General features: G+C 58.4%; 1 protein-coding gene across 8 annotated transcripts in view; it reads right to left on the reverse strand.

Annotated features, from left to right (window-relative positions):
• Dot1l (DOT1 like histone lysine methyltransferase) overlaps positions 1-13412 on the reverse strand; it is a 57327-nt gene that overhangs the window by 23089 nt on the left and 20826 nt on the right. For 6 of the 8 annotated variants that reach the window (XM_046444233.1, XM_046444232.2, XM_046444231.2 and 3 more), the window contains exons 4-9: positions 11168-11231; positions 9509-9737; positions 7421-7515; positions 6645-6707; positions 1877-1932; positions 1067-1146 (exon numbers count right to left, since the gene is read on the reverse strand). In XM_046444233.1, coding sequence (XP_046300189.1) covers positions 1067-1146; positions 1877-1932; positions 6645-6707; positions 7421-7515; positions 9509-9737; positions 11168-11231 — 587 coding nt within the window. Of the gene's footprint in view, positions 1-1066; positions 1147-1876; positions 1933-6644; positions 6708-7420; positions 7516-9508; positions 9738-11167; positions 11232-13412 lie in introns of those variants that run through there. The other 2 variants (XM_046444236.2, XM_046444235.2) reach the window with 2 other exon arrangements.

Raw genomic sequence — 13412 nt, forward strand, 5'->3', positions numbered from 1 at the left:
CCAGGTGCCACCCCTAGGGCCACAGAAAAGAACACAGGTGAGAATGTCAGAGAGCAAGTGACCCCAGCAGCCACCAGGCAGTGCCCATAGGTGAGTGCAGACAGAAAGGCAGCTGTGGAGTCCAAAAGGAGTCTCTTTCTTCTGAGGGTGCAGGCAGCACTTGACACTGGTGACCCCAGTGCTCAGGAGGGACTTGCGGGCCGCTCAGGGATGCAGCGTGGCACTGGCCAGCCCTGGCTCTACAGTAACTGTGGACAGTGTTCCACACAGGGCTGCACTCACAGGCCCAGGCCCAGTGCTTCCCACAACTGGGGCCGTCTGGTTGATGCTGGCCTAGCCTGTCCACTCAGTCTGCCTGACAGCGGGACGACAACCACGGAGGAGAGCCTCCCCACAGTCTCTCCTGGCCTGGGGCCTCCCGAGAACAAGCGACAGGAAGCAGGCTCCCGGCGCCCAGGACACGTGGGAACTCAGAGCAGCAGCAGACAGAACAGCAGCCGGCAGAGGAGGGGGAGCAGCGGCAGCCTGGCGAGCAGCAGGCAAGGGGCAGCGCTGCCCATACCTCCTGGGCTTGGCCCCGTGAGAGCCCCAGGAAGATGCAGGCAGGAGGACAAGCAGCAGCTCTGTCGGGAGCTAGGGACACAGGTCAGCTCTAGGCGCATGCCCTGCATGCACAGGCCTGGGTTCAGTCCCCAGCACCACCAAAAGTAAAAGAGCGGCAGCAGGCAGCTCTGCCCTTAGCTACACTAGCAAGAGCCACCGTGGCCCTGCCATGCAGAGTCCATGGCTTCTGATGCAGCCTGCCACTGTGGGCCGGGGACACGTCAAGGTTTGTCAAGGGAGACTCCCAATCTGCCTGCCTGCCGCACTGGAGGGCAGTGGCATCTGAGGCAGGGCCCTAGGCAGACGCACCTTGGGCCCAAGGATTCAAGCCCACAGCAGTGGATTCACTTGTTCCAAAGAGAAAACCCAGGCCAAGATTTGCGCACACCGCGACCTCAGCCCTCAGCAGGGGCTGTCTGTGCGGAGCCCTGGACTGCGAGGGCCTGGTGGAGGGGTGCATTACCTTCCTTCATGTTTGCAAACCGCTCCTTCAGCTGGTGATCCACCTCAGGACCAAAGGCAAAGTTATTCACAAATATAACACTGCAAAACAATGTTCCAGTTGAGTCAGCCACAGCTCCACTCCAGGCGCAGAGTCCCAGCGTGGCAACGGCCTGCCTCCAGCCACTACCAGGCGCTGCCCACACCCCACCTGCCCCCCGGGGCGCCACCAGAGCAGAGCAGAGCAGCAGCACAGGGCCGGAACAAGGCGCTCTCGTGTTCCTGGCCAGGGGCCCCCCTGAACCCTGGCAGTCTTAAAACCAGAGTGTCTGGAAACGTCCACTAGCAATCACACCAGGTCAGACATCCCTGAGGACTGGACAGGGGGAAGCAGGAGGGCTGTGATCAAGGTGGAGAGCCATGAAGGCCTGGCAGGGATGAATGCAAAAGATGGACACAAAAAGTGGACACTCTGTCACCAGCACACAGAATGCAAAGCTGGATGGCATATGCCCACGATGAAGGCACCTAGAGACCTAGACAGGGCTGGGTCTCATGCCCACTGTCCCTGCAGGCACTGAGCATGGACAGTCCAGGAGCCAGAGTCAAGCCCTGACAGGCTGAGATAGAGATGGCAGCTGGGCTGGGGCCACAGAGAAGCACACTCCACACTCATTCTACGAGTGGCTGCTCTGTCACTCCTCAGACACGACGAGGTGGACAGTGACCCAGACCCAGATGGCCAGCATAAGAAAGGGGCTGCCCGCCCGGGTCCTCAAGAGCGATGGGATGCCCCATGCCCGTGGGTACCACGTGCCCGCACTAGCCGTACCTTGTGTTGGCGATCCGCTCTCTCCACTCTTCTGAGAGGAAATCGCCTCGTTCCAGCTGAGAAAGAAAAGAGACCGTTTACTCCCCGCATGGGTCTCGTGCAGTCCCACAGTCCTGCCCCTGCCCGGCTGCTGTGAGGAACACCTGAGAGGAGTAGCCGCCGGGGGGAGAACACAAGAGAGGCCGAGGCCTGCCAGCCGCCACCTGTGCTACAGCGGGCCGGAGCAAGGTGAGCTGAGCCCAGCCAGGATGCCGGAGCAGGGCAGAGCCCGCGACCACTCAGGGCCTGGAGTGGGGCAGACCAGCTTGGGTGGGAAGTGGTGACAGCCACACCAAGGAATGTACTTGACAGCCGTGATGCTGTGTCCATGCTCTTGCTGGAGCCCACCCACAGGGCCTGTGGACCCAGGAGGGGCCTGCGCTGTGGCTGGGCCCTCCAGGGGCAGCCCTGGGCAGGCTCTGTGTCAGTCCCACTAGGGCCTCCCTGAGGCAGCTCCGCAGGGCTGGGAAGCCCAGGGCGCCCTTCTTGTCCCCATAGTGCCCACGACACGCACACACAGCAGGGGAAGCCGGCCCCGCTGAGGGACCTCTGTCCGCTCACTACACATCTGACCCGGCACCAGTGTCCCCACAACCCAAGCTGCACAGCGGTTCTTGTTGGGAGGCTAATGCTCCTTTCTGGCTTCCTAAGGCCAGGTCTTATGACCAATTGCCCAGGGCCATCACATCTGGAAAGCCAAGACGCGAGGCGCTGTGCTCTCCAACAGCAGCCATTTCCCTGCGAGGCGGGAGCCCCAGAGGCAGGAACATGTGCCACACTCCAAGTGGGCGTCCATGCACACCTGCAGGGGGATGGCCCTTGAGGACCTCGTGCTCAGTGGGAACCAGACACAAAGACCACACGGTATGTGACTCCAGTGACAGGGAACATCTAGGACAGGAGGGTCTGGAGACAGGACATGGCATTCCTGGGTCCTCGAGCTAGGGAAGGGGTGGGGACAGCTAATGAGTCACAGCAGAAGCGCCCATCAGACTCCCCACATCTGTGAGGTGACTTAGGACAATGTTGCTCACACAGCGCCCACAGCCCCATGTCCCATCCAGAGCATTTCTCAGGACAGCAAGACACTGCTATCTGATGTGACAAGGTCACACCCAAGCCAGAGCAGCTGCACATGAGCACAGAGACAGGAGGAGACGTGACCGTGGGAGACGGGAGCAGGAGGGCCACCCTGAGCCTCTCCAGGGGCAGGACACTGCACTGGCTCCAGCCAACCCTAACGTCTCTGTCTTCCCAGCTCCATACCCAGCCCTGGCCCCCCAGACACATCAGGCCTGGGCACATAATTCATGCCTGCCTCTCTTTGAAGTCAGCATGTCACAGGTAGAAGCACCAAGTGACCTTACCCCCAAAACCCTAGGGAATAGGTCTGTGCGCTAGATGACAATATTCCACACATCGGCTTGCTGCTGGGAGTGACACGTGTCCTACATGACTCACTGAGAGGATTCCGGAAGCCCTGCCTGAACTCCCCAGCTCCCCCGGGCCTCTGCCCACACTGCCCTTGTTCGTTCCTGTCAATGTGAAAGCCACAGCAGTAAGGACAGTCACGTGCCGCGTCCTAGGGTCCTCCCAGAGGATCACCCAATCTGGGGGGCCTTGGATTCCAATACAACACCTTCAGCCCTCTGGGGTGGACTTTCTCCTTCACAGCTCGCCGTCCATGGCAGACCACCGCCAAGCCACTGCCCAGCACCCATGAGCACCACCCGACTTCACTCCTACCCTCCCACAGGGCTGTGCTCCTGGGGACAGGCTTGCTCCTGCACCCAGCCCCGCTCTGGGCCTTCCTTGCCTGGGTGCTGCTGGGGCCAAGCACTCTTGATGAAGAGCAGATGGACGGTTTCCCAGTCTCCAGGCCCCAAGGTGGGAACTAAAGCTGGCTGGGTGTCTCAGAGTCCTGCTGATGCAGCAAAGGCCAAAGGGAAAACTAGGTGGCGGGTGTGGAACCAGCACGGAGGAGTGTTCTCACTGCATGGCTGTGCCTCACGCAGCCTGTGGCCACTGCACCCCACCCTGAGCATGGAGACCACCGTCTAATTGGCAGCGGGGCCGGTACCTCATCTGTAGGACAGACCCAGCCCTGTGAAGTCTCCGCATACAGGAGATTCAGGCAGGCCACGCGCAAACCCAGGGAGGGCTGGAACCACCATCTTGGTGGGTGAGGGCCCCTGTCAAAAGAGCATGTCCGGGGGCCCAGGTTGTGGCTCAGTGGGCACAGTGCTTGCCTAGCATGCATGAGGCACTGAGTTCAATCCCCAGCACCACATAAAAATACACAAGTAAAATAAAGATATTGTGTCCATCTACAACTAAAGCAAAAAAAAAAAAAAAGAGCATGTCCATGAGTTGACCCTGGGGATTAGCTACTCTGCCTACATGCAGAACAGCCAACCAGCCAACATGGACATACCACAGCCCACCTCTTGATAGCATCCGGCACACAGGGAGGCCAGGGTGGCCTGGGCCCAGAGCAAACAAGGGAAGAGATGCCAGTGCCTGCAGAGAGCTGAGGGTGGGGCTGCTGCTGCGGGGCCTCCACGGGCTGCATTGCGGCAGCTAGCCCACCTTGGGGACAGCTGTCCCAGCCCCAGCGCATCCCCCAGAAGGACAGCCACCACACAGGGCAGAGGCGGAGCTACGCAGGGATCCCGAGGCCACAGCCACAGAGGGTGCCGGTGGGTCTGCCTTCTGCACACATGACATCTGCTGAGCACCAGGCCACCACAAAGCGCCAACGACACAAGGGAGACTGGCCTGGTGTCTCTGCCCCAAAGCTGGCTCCAGGGCTCTGGAGGATAGATGGGGCTCATGGGTAGAAGCTGAGGCAGGCAAGAGCAGCGGCAGCCTCCAGGGAGCAGGACTCCTGCAGCCGCAGGAGGGAAGAGAGCAGCAGGCGCAGAGCCGCAGGGCAGTCCGTGAGCCCAGCCTCTACAAGGAGCTGGGGGAGGGTGCCGAGCCCATGAGGTGGTTCTGAGTCTGGGAAAGCGCACTGCGCTATTGTTAGGCTCCTCCTGGCTTTATTCCTCTTCCCTTGTTGAGTAACGGAAGATGGGACTCAGGCTTGCCAACCAGGGCGCTGTGTCAGAGCCACAAAGAGCTACTCAGAGGCTTTTTCAAAAATCAGGACACAAGTTCCCGCCAAAACTGGCATTCAAACAGCCAGGTGCATCCTCTAGCTACACCTCCCTGAGAAGGTCTGCCTGCAAAACAGGATGCTGCCCACATGAGGGCACGTGGAGCTGGGGGCCGAGGCTGGCAAGAGGCCTGCTGTCTCTGCTCTGGTGTTTATGGTATCACCCAGACCAGGAGGGAGGGAGTTCTTTCCCCCAGAATTCTGTTCCTAGCCATAAGTCAGCAGCCACCAGCACGGACAGTGAGCCCCATGAGCCCCCAGGAGATGCAGACAGTGGAAATGGGCCAGGTGCGACACCATGACTTCACACACAAGCTGACCCAAGGCCTGGCAGGCCTCAGTGATGACAAGAAGAGAAGGAAAGGGCACGACCAGAACCTGACCCCTTGTCCCTCCCTCTCTTCTTCTGGTAGTGAAAACACAGGAGGCCACCAGGAGACTGACTGGGGCTCCTTCTGGGAAACACGGCGATGAGAACTTTCAAGCATGTGCTTGAACTCTCAGCAGAAATGTGGAGCACACTGTGAGTCCAACCCTGTGCACCTCTTAGTCGGGGATCTTGAGAACCTGGTGACCTAGCTGGGACTTCAGCTGGGAACTTTCCAGGAGACAGAGGCCCTGGATGGGAACATGTGTCCTGGAAATGGAAGCTGAGCGGCTTGCTGCCTCCCCATCCCGGGGAAACCCAGAGGCCCTCGGACGTGCAAAGGCAAGAGGAGCACAGGTTCCACCCTCATCTCTCAGTGAGGGGGCGGGTCGGGATGTAGAAAAGGTTGTCACCAAGAAAAGAAGGCAAGCTGTATCCCCTGCCCAGGGTTGAAGTCCTGGTCTGGGAAGAACAGGACAGAAGCAGAGGAAGGATTTCCTAACTCAGTACTAGAAGCTGGTGTAGCTACTCAATGCCAAAACCCCACAGCCACTGGAGGAAAGGACTGCAGATGTCACTGCTGTCAGCACAGGGGCAAAACCTCAGCAAAGAGAAGCCAAGGCCAGCTGGACTTTCCTGACCATTGCCAGTAGCAGGCCATAAGCGTGGTGCGGCTCGGGGCAGAGCACTTGCCTCTAACAGACGTGAGCCCTGGGGTCATCCCCAGCACTGAAAGAAAAGACTTAAAAAGCAACAGTTTAAGATTAAAAATGAGTGTCCCATCAGCTGGCCACTGGCCAGAGGGGTCCACACACTCACATGCACATGGGCTGTGACACGTCCACAAGGACCCTGCAACAGCAACCAACCTGTGCAGCGGGGGTGGAGAGGAACTGCACCCACCCAGGCGCCTTTTGCTAACACAGCCAGGGCAGCAGAGCTGGGCCTGCCCCAAGGCAGCCCTCAGGCCTCAAGGACAAGAGGGAAGAGGGACTTCCAGGAGGCCCACCAACTGCAAGTCCTCCTCCTGCTAGGGCTCACGGTGACCACACACTGCCTAAAGGATGGAGGCCCAGGCCAGAGAGGCAGTAAGGGCAAAGTTCCCATGTTACTATGCGGGAGTGGCGGGGGCCCTATAGTGGACGGAATGGGAGAGCTGCAGGGGGCAGGTGTCGTAGCCGCGGGCATGGAGCGATGGCACTCACTGTGTATTCTGCATGCTTTTTTCCATACCATTTCATCCACTTCCTGAACTCTCGGTCCATGGTCTGGAAGGAACACACATCAGACAGCCCTTTAGAAACCCAGGGAGGCCAGGAAGGCACAGGAGGGCCCCACCCCGATACCCCCCACCCCCCCAGATGCCTGCAGACCCCATGGCCTCTCCTGCTCTGGCAGGAGCACACTGTCTGGGACGTCAGTTTCCACCTGCAGTCTTGCTGAGAAGCACCCCAGGGTGCTACACACATTTCTGCAGGCCAGAGTGATGGCTCAGGTACACCCACTCGCCAAGCCCAACTGACTCTCCACCCTGGGCAGAGGCTACGAGGGGCTGGCTCTAGCAAAGGCCCAATCCTCCACTGCTAAGAGGGGGAATGGCCAAGGAGGGGAGTGGGCAGTGAGAGTCGGGTATGCAGATGTGAGGAGCTAAGCATGATTCTTCTACCAGGAGGAGACCAGTCACCTCCTCCCAGATGCCCATGGTGTGCAATCCCAGGAGAATGGAACCAAGGGCACAAGGGGACCTGCCAAAACTTCTCCCTAAGGGACGGGGCAATCTGCAGGGAGGGGCTGGGGTTGTAAACACAGGAACACCCGAATCAATTAAACTTCCCAGGCCTGCGAAGACTGATGCCCAGGTGGGGAAGCCCTGGAGCAGCAGGGTACAGGGCACAGCAGGTCTGCCCTCATTGGGGTTCCCTGCCTCCGCGGACCCCACTCACCTCCGCGGGCCCCACTCACCTCCGCATGCCCCACTCACCTCCGCGTACTTAGCTGGGATGTCTGCTTTCTCCACTCCATAGTGATGCTTGCAATTGGTGGCTGCAGCAACCTGAAGGACAACCTGCCCCACACCTTCAAGCAGAGAAAGATGTGTCAGAGGCCAAGGCAGCCTGAGGGAGAGGCATGGCCACCTGGGACTCCACCAGGTGGACCCTACTGAGGGGGCGGTCACACCAGAGTCGAGGACACAAGCTACATGATCATGTCCACTGACATCAAGAGTCGAGGCCATGGGCTGGGGATGTGGCTCAAGTGGTAGCGCACTCGCCTGGAATGCACGGGACGCTGGGTTCGATCCTCAACACCATAAAAAAATAAAGATGTTGTGTCCGCCGAGAACTAAAAAATAAATATTAAAAAAAAAAAAAAGAGTCGAGGCCACAGAACACCTCAAAACCACTGTGAACTCTGAAGTCACTTGGAACACCTCAAATGAGCTCCCACCAGACGTCTCTGCTCCATCCACTCACCCAGGGCAGTCCTCTGTGGCCCCCAAAGGCAGAATCCTCTCTGAGGACGCTGCCTGGGTCACTGCTCAGACACAGCACAGCTAGAGAAGGCACAGCACTACCTAGAAAGATGCTCCTCTGCCGTTACCCAAAGTCACCAACAGTGGATAGCCTGGCAGGCCTGAAATGCCCTCCAGGAAGTCCAGCGTGACCTGACTAAGGGATGTCTGTGGACCCCCCCCACCCAAAGATGGAGATGATGTCTCCAATCTCTGTCACTTCAAGGAGTCTCTGCAGGGCCAGCACACCCAGTGGCCTGTGCAGAAGCGAACACTGTCACTGCAGACATCCAGGGGTCCTGAGTGTCAAGGCATTGATGCAGCAGGGCCTTCAGAACCATCTTTCCTCACATGGGGTCAGTGCTGGACTCCAGCTTGCCTTTCCAGGCCGCACACGACACGCTCAAATAATAATGAGCATGCAACTGAGAGCCACGCCAGCAGAGGTGGCCGGAGCCAGGCCTGCGAGTGCAGGACTCAATCTAACAGAGCCAGGCTACTGGCCACACTGGTTATCCCAGGAGGCTGAGGCAGGAGGATGCAAGTTTAAAGGCAGCCTGGGCAACTCAGTGGAACCCCATCTCCAAATAAAACAAAAAGCAAACAAAACAAGAAAAGCCGGGCATGATGGCACATGCCTGTGTCAGAGGCCAAGGCAGCCTGTGTGAGAGGCATGGCCACCTGGGACTCCACCAGGTGGACCCTACTGAGGGGGCGGTCACACCAGAGCTCGGAAGGTTGAGGCAGGAGGATCCAAAGTTCAAAGTCACCCTCAGCAACTTAACGAGGCCCTAAGCAACTTAACCAAGACCCTGTTTGAAAATAAAAAATCAAAAGGGCTGAGGATGTGGCTCAGTGATTAAGCACCCCTGAGTTCAATCCCTGGTACCAAGACAAACAAACAAACAAACAAACAAACAAAAAGTGGGGATGTGGGCCAGTGGTCAAGCACCCTGATGTTCGATACCCAGTACTAGAGGACAGACACAAAGCACAGACCCTCCAGCAGACGCTGAGGTTTGAAAGATGGCATCCCCTCCAAAATTCATGTGCAAACATAATCCCAAATGGTAAGGTGTAAGAGGTGGGACTTTGGAAGGGGACTCCACCCTCTTGGATGGAAGGGGTAAGCCAGGCCCCTTCCTGCATTCCACCCCCTGCCCTATGAGGACACAGCAGGAAGCAAAGCCTTCCTAGGGCCGGGCATCTGAGCTTCTACCTGAACCTGGTGGGAGTGAGGCCCTCACAGCCCTGACCAGAGAGCCACAACTCTGACGGCTGAGTTCCCCTTGCCTCTGGCCAAGGAGCAGTCCCACAGGCCATGTTAAGTGCAGGCAGACAGGGGAGAAAGCCAGCATAGGCCAAGGGTCAGGGACTGAGCTCTAGGCCACAATGGAAGACCCTGGACAGGAAGCACCGGGTGTGATTCCTGGGAGCTTCTCCCCTGGGCTGTGGACACTCAGCCAGCACCTACTCCCTGTTAAACTCTTCTGCAGGGACATGCACAAAGGCATAGACATAAACAACTCCTCTCAGGTCATGCAACCCAAAACTCACCACTGCCCAAGTCCACAAAGAGATCGTCCTCAGTCATCTTGATCTCATCAATCATCTGGGCCACCAGGTCAAAGGAGGTCTCCCCGTACACCTCAGGGGAGAAGGGCTCATAGTTGTTGAGCTTCTCAGGGTCGGTCACTGAGTGGTTGTAGACCTGCTGCAGGATGTGTCGCAGGAGCCCATTGGACGGTCGTGTGTTCAGCTTCATGGGCTGGGTGGTGCCCTTCCACTAGGAACACGAGGTAGCATCAGACATGTAATGCCACAGGCAGACCACAGGGGCCACCCCAAGACAGAGAGCTGGGGATGTGGCTCAGCAGTAGAGCATTTTCCTAGCATGCGTGGGGCCCTGGGTTCCATCCCCAGGACCACAAAAAGAGAAACAGCAGCAGTAGCAAGCAGGGAGAGTGTGAGTGTGTGTGTGTGTGTGTGTGTGTGTGTGTGTACAAAAGTGTGTCCGCATACTTGGGAGTGTACATCTGACTTTCTTTTCTGCAGCTGGGAAAGAGGGCATGGATCACGTTCTCTGTCACTCCTCCTGCTCGACTAGATGGGCTGCTGCAGCCCTCATTCCAAAGAGCACTCTCTGACCCTAAGCTCATCCGGGGCTCGTGCCTGCTAGTGTGCAGCCTGGGTCCCAGCAGCCTCTGGCACCTCACTGCTCACCAGTGTGCCATCTCGTGCAAGAGCACCTGTGCCCTGGGCCCCGACATGGACATGGTTCCTTGCAAGACAGTGGTCTGGCCTCATCAACTCGGGCTCTGCAGCCATACAAGGGCCACGAGCTGCTTCAAGAACCAAAAGCTGGCCGCTGTGGTACCGCTCATGCACGGGCCCTCAATGGCTCACCCAGAGTCCCTGGTATGACGCCCAACCCTCCGGTGTCACTGAAGGCCCAGCACCCGCCTCCTCACAAGAGGGTGCATGTGCAGCTCGGCTCATGACTCTTCATGGCCCCATCTCCAGGACCCAGCCCAGCCTCAGAGCTACAAGAAGGCCCCATGCCCACCACTGACCCACACAAGGGTCCCTTACACACTCAGCTGATGCAAATACCCTCCCCATGGTTAGCAACGGCAAGCCAGCTACCCACTGAGAGAGCCCCGGGGTGGCACACGCTACATGGCCAGCCAGCTACACGGGCATCGCAGCCTAGCTTGGGAGGGACGCGAGGCCACGCCACTCCACACTTTTGCCTCCCCAGTGGAAACACCTTCCAGGAGGAACCGGCTGTCACTGCATGTCCCTCATGAGAGCTGAGCATCTCTCAAGAGGCCCCACACCAGAGAACCTGCTCTCTCCAGAAAGCAGATGGTCCTGGACCCAGGAAGCAGCAAGCCCCTGCTACAGGGTCCCAGCATTTCAGCTGTGTTGGGGGCGGTGAGGTCAGACAAACCATGCCACAGTCGGGCCTGCACGGAGAACACGTGTCACCTGCTGGACAGCAGGGGAGGCAGAGCTCATAGCCAGGAAGGCCATTGAGTGCCCAGGTCTCTGCCGTGGCCCACAGGTAGCAGAGCACAGGGGCAAGGTGCGTGAGGGTGCACTTCAGAAAGCAGAGCCGCCCCTGCCCCGAGGGTTTCAGCAGCAGCGCCCCAGGGCTTCACAGGGAACACCCGCCCAGGGAAGGGACAGCCTGTGGGCACTGAGGCGACCTACCAGCTGGTGGATGCTGTCGATGGCACGGTTGTACTTGTCACACAGCCTCTGCATGCTTTCAAAGCTGAAAAAGGTAAGGGAAAGGCTGTCACTGGAGCTTGGAACATGACCCTGAACCTCAGACGGGCACAGTTCAGGAGAGCCAGACCCCTCGCAGGGAGCCTCAGTTTCCCACCCAGTGAGGGGCTCGGCCCAACACAGATGCACAGGCACAACCCTGGCCAGGGTCCCGCGGAGAAAATGTGCAAAGGACAACATGGCCAGGCTGGGCCCACACATCAAAGCCAAGGTCAGGTGGGCTAGCAGGCATCGTTCAGGACAGGACATCAGGCAGCAGCTCTTAAGGGAAGGCCACAGACAAGACACAACCAGGGGCTCACACTCCACAGCCAGCTGACGCTGGCGGAAAGCAGGCCCGGGCCCTGTGGGGGCCTTGGAGGGTCTTCCTTTTCCTGGCTGGAGAAAGCCCCCGTCGTTCCTGCAGGTCTCCTCCCCAGCGCTCTGGAAGCCACCAGGCATAGTATGGGGGCAGCTGCCAAGGAAAGCCCTCCTCTGCATAAGGGCAGCACCCCTCTTCACACCAACATTGCTTCCGTCTAGGACCAGCTTCTGAAACTTCTGACACATTCCAAGATGTGAAGAGCAGGTTAGAACCTAACACAGAGCAAACACTGCGACTTTGCTCCAGGTGCTGGTCTCCAGCCCCTGACCACCCATATGCACATGGGTGTGTCTGGATGGATTTCTGTTTCGTTTGAAGTGCTAGGGATCAAACTAGGGCCTCACGCGTGCTAGGCTAGCACTCTACAGCTGAGCTACATCCCCAGTCCACATGAGCACACCCACAAGCTTCCATCGGCCTCCTGGGCTAGAACACCAGCTCAGCTACGACTGGCTCTCCCAGAGAATCTGGCGATTTGTTTGAGGAGCTGCTATCCACTGCATGCCCAGCAGGGTTGCAGGACCAGGGAAGGTGCCTCACCCCCAGCGCCCACCACAGCCCCCTCTAGAGAATGAGCTGACCCAATGATCAGACGCCAAGGGGGAGTCCTGCACCTGGGAAGGGAGGTGGCTTGCAGGCTCTCTTAGACCACCCCAGGACTGGTTTCCTCTGGGGGTGACTGGGGAAGCAGGCTAATCAGACCCTTGTCACAGAGACAGGACAGATGTCCAACACCCACCAGCCCGTCCCCCACCCCTGCCTGGAGGAGGAGCCTGACGCTGGCTGCACATCTGGTGCGTCTTGCTCTGCCTCGGTCCAGCAGGAGAAGCTGCACCCAGGCAGCACTGCACAGGACAGCAGGGCAGCGAACAAGACAAAGCTCCACCTGGGGCACGCACTGCAGTCCCCCCTCTCAGCAGGAGAGGACCACCTTGAGTCCAGAAGTTCAAGGCCAGCATGGGCAGCACAGGGTGACCCCACCTCCACAACAAACAAAAAGAACAAGACAACTCAAGAACACCAATGACACGACCCCCTCAGAGCCCGAAGAGGCCACAAGAGCCAAGGACAAGAGGACAATGCCTCTGAAAACTCCGACTGCTGCTGCTTCACAAGGGCCGGGCCACCAAGAGCCAAGACCTGTTCCCTCAGTGCTGGAGCAACTGGGGCCCACACAGGCCAGAGCTCGCGCCAAGGTCTGCAGCTGGCCACCAGCCAGACAAGAGCTGGTGGCCCACACAGGGCACCGTCCTCCTGGGGGGGGCGCAGTGAAGCCCGCACGCCTCTGTGGGTAACACCTCACCTTGGCCAGCCCCCTCCTGGGCCCCTGGTGGAAGGACAGGACCAACACCCCTGGGCCATTTCCTCATGTAGACCTCAGAGTGAACAAGAAAGGCCACCATTTTCCATCTCTATGTTCTTGGATTCCAATTTTTACATCTCACATTCAACCTCAACAACTGGAAGCCACTCAAAACCTCTGGCAAGGGGCTGGGCTGGGCTCAGCGGTAGACGCTCTCCTCGCAAGACCCTGGGTTCCATCCTCAGCACCACATACAAAAATAAACAAGTGAAATAAAGGTGTTGTGTCCAACTATGACTAAAAAATAAATATTAAAAAAAAAAAAAAAAAACACATCTCTGGCAAGCTTCTCCAGAGTGCAAAGAGAATGGGGACCTCCCCCATGTGCTCAGGAGCCACACATTCCCTCAGGTGGGTGCCATGCGACTGACCCTGCTCCTGTCTCCCGCCACTGATCTCTCTTCCAAAGCAGACTGAGCCGGGTGCACTGAGGTCCACCT

Source organism: Marmota monax, unplaced genomic scaffold (assembly GCF_021218885.2).
Source record: "Marmota monax isolate L192 unplaced genomic scaffold, Marmota_monax_Labrador192_F-V1.1 WCK01_AAM20220418_F8-fsc00102, whole genome shotgun sequence".
Lineage (NCBI taxonomy): Eukaryota > Metazoa > Chordata > Mammalia > Rodentia > Sciuridae > Marmota > Marmota monax.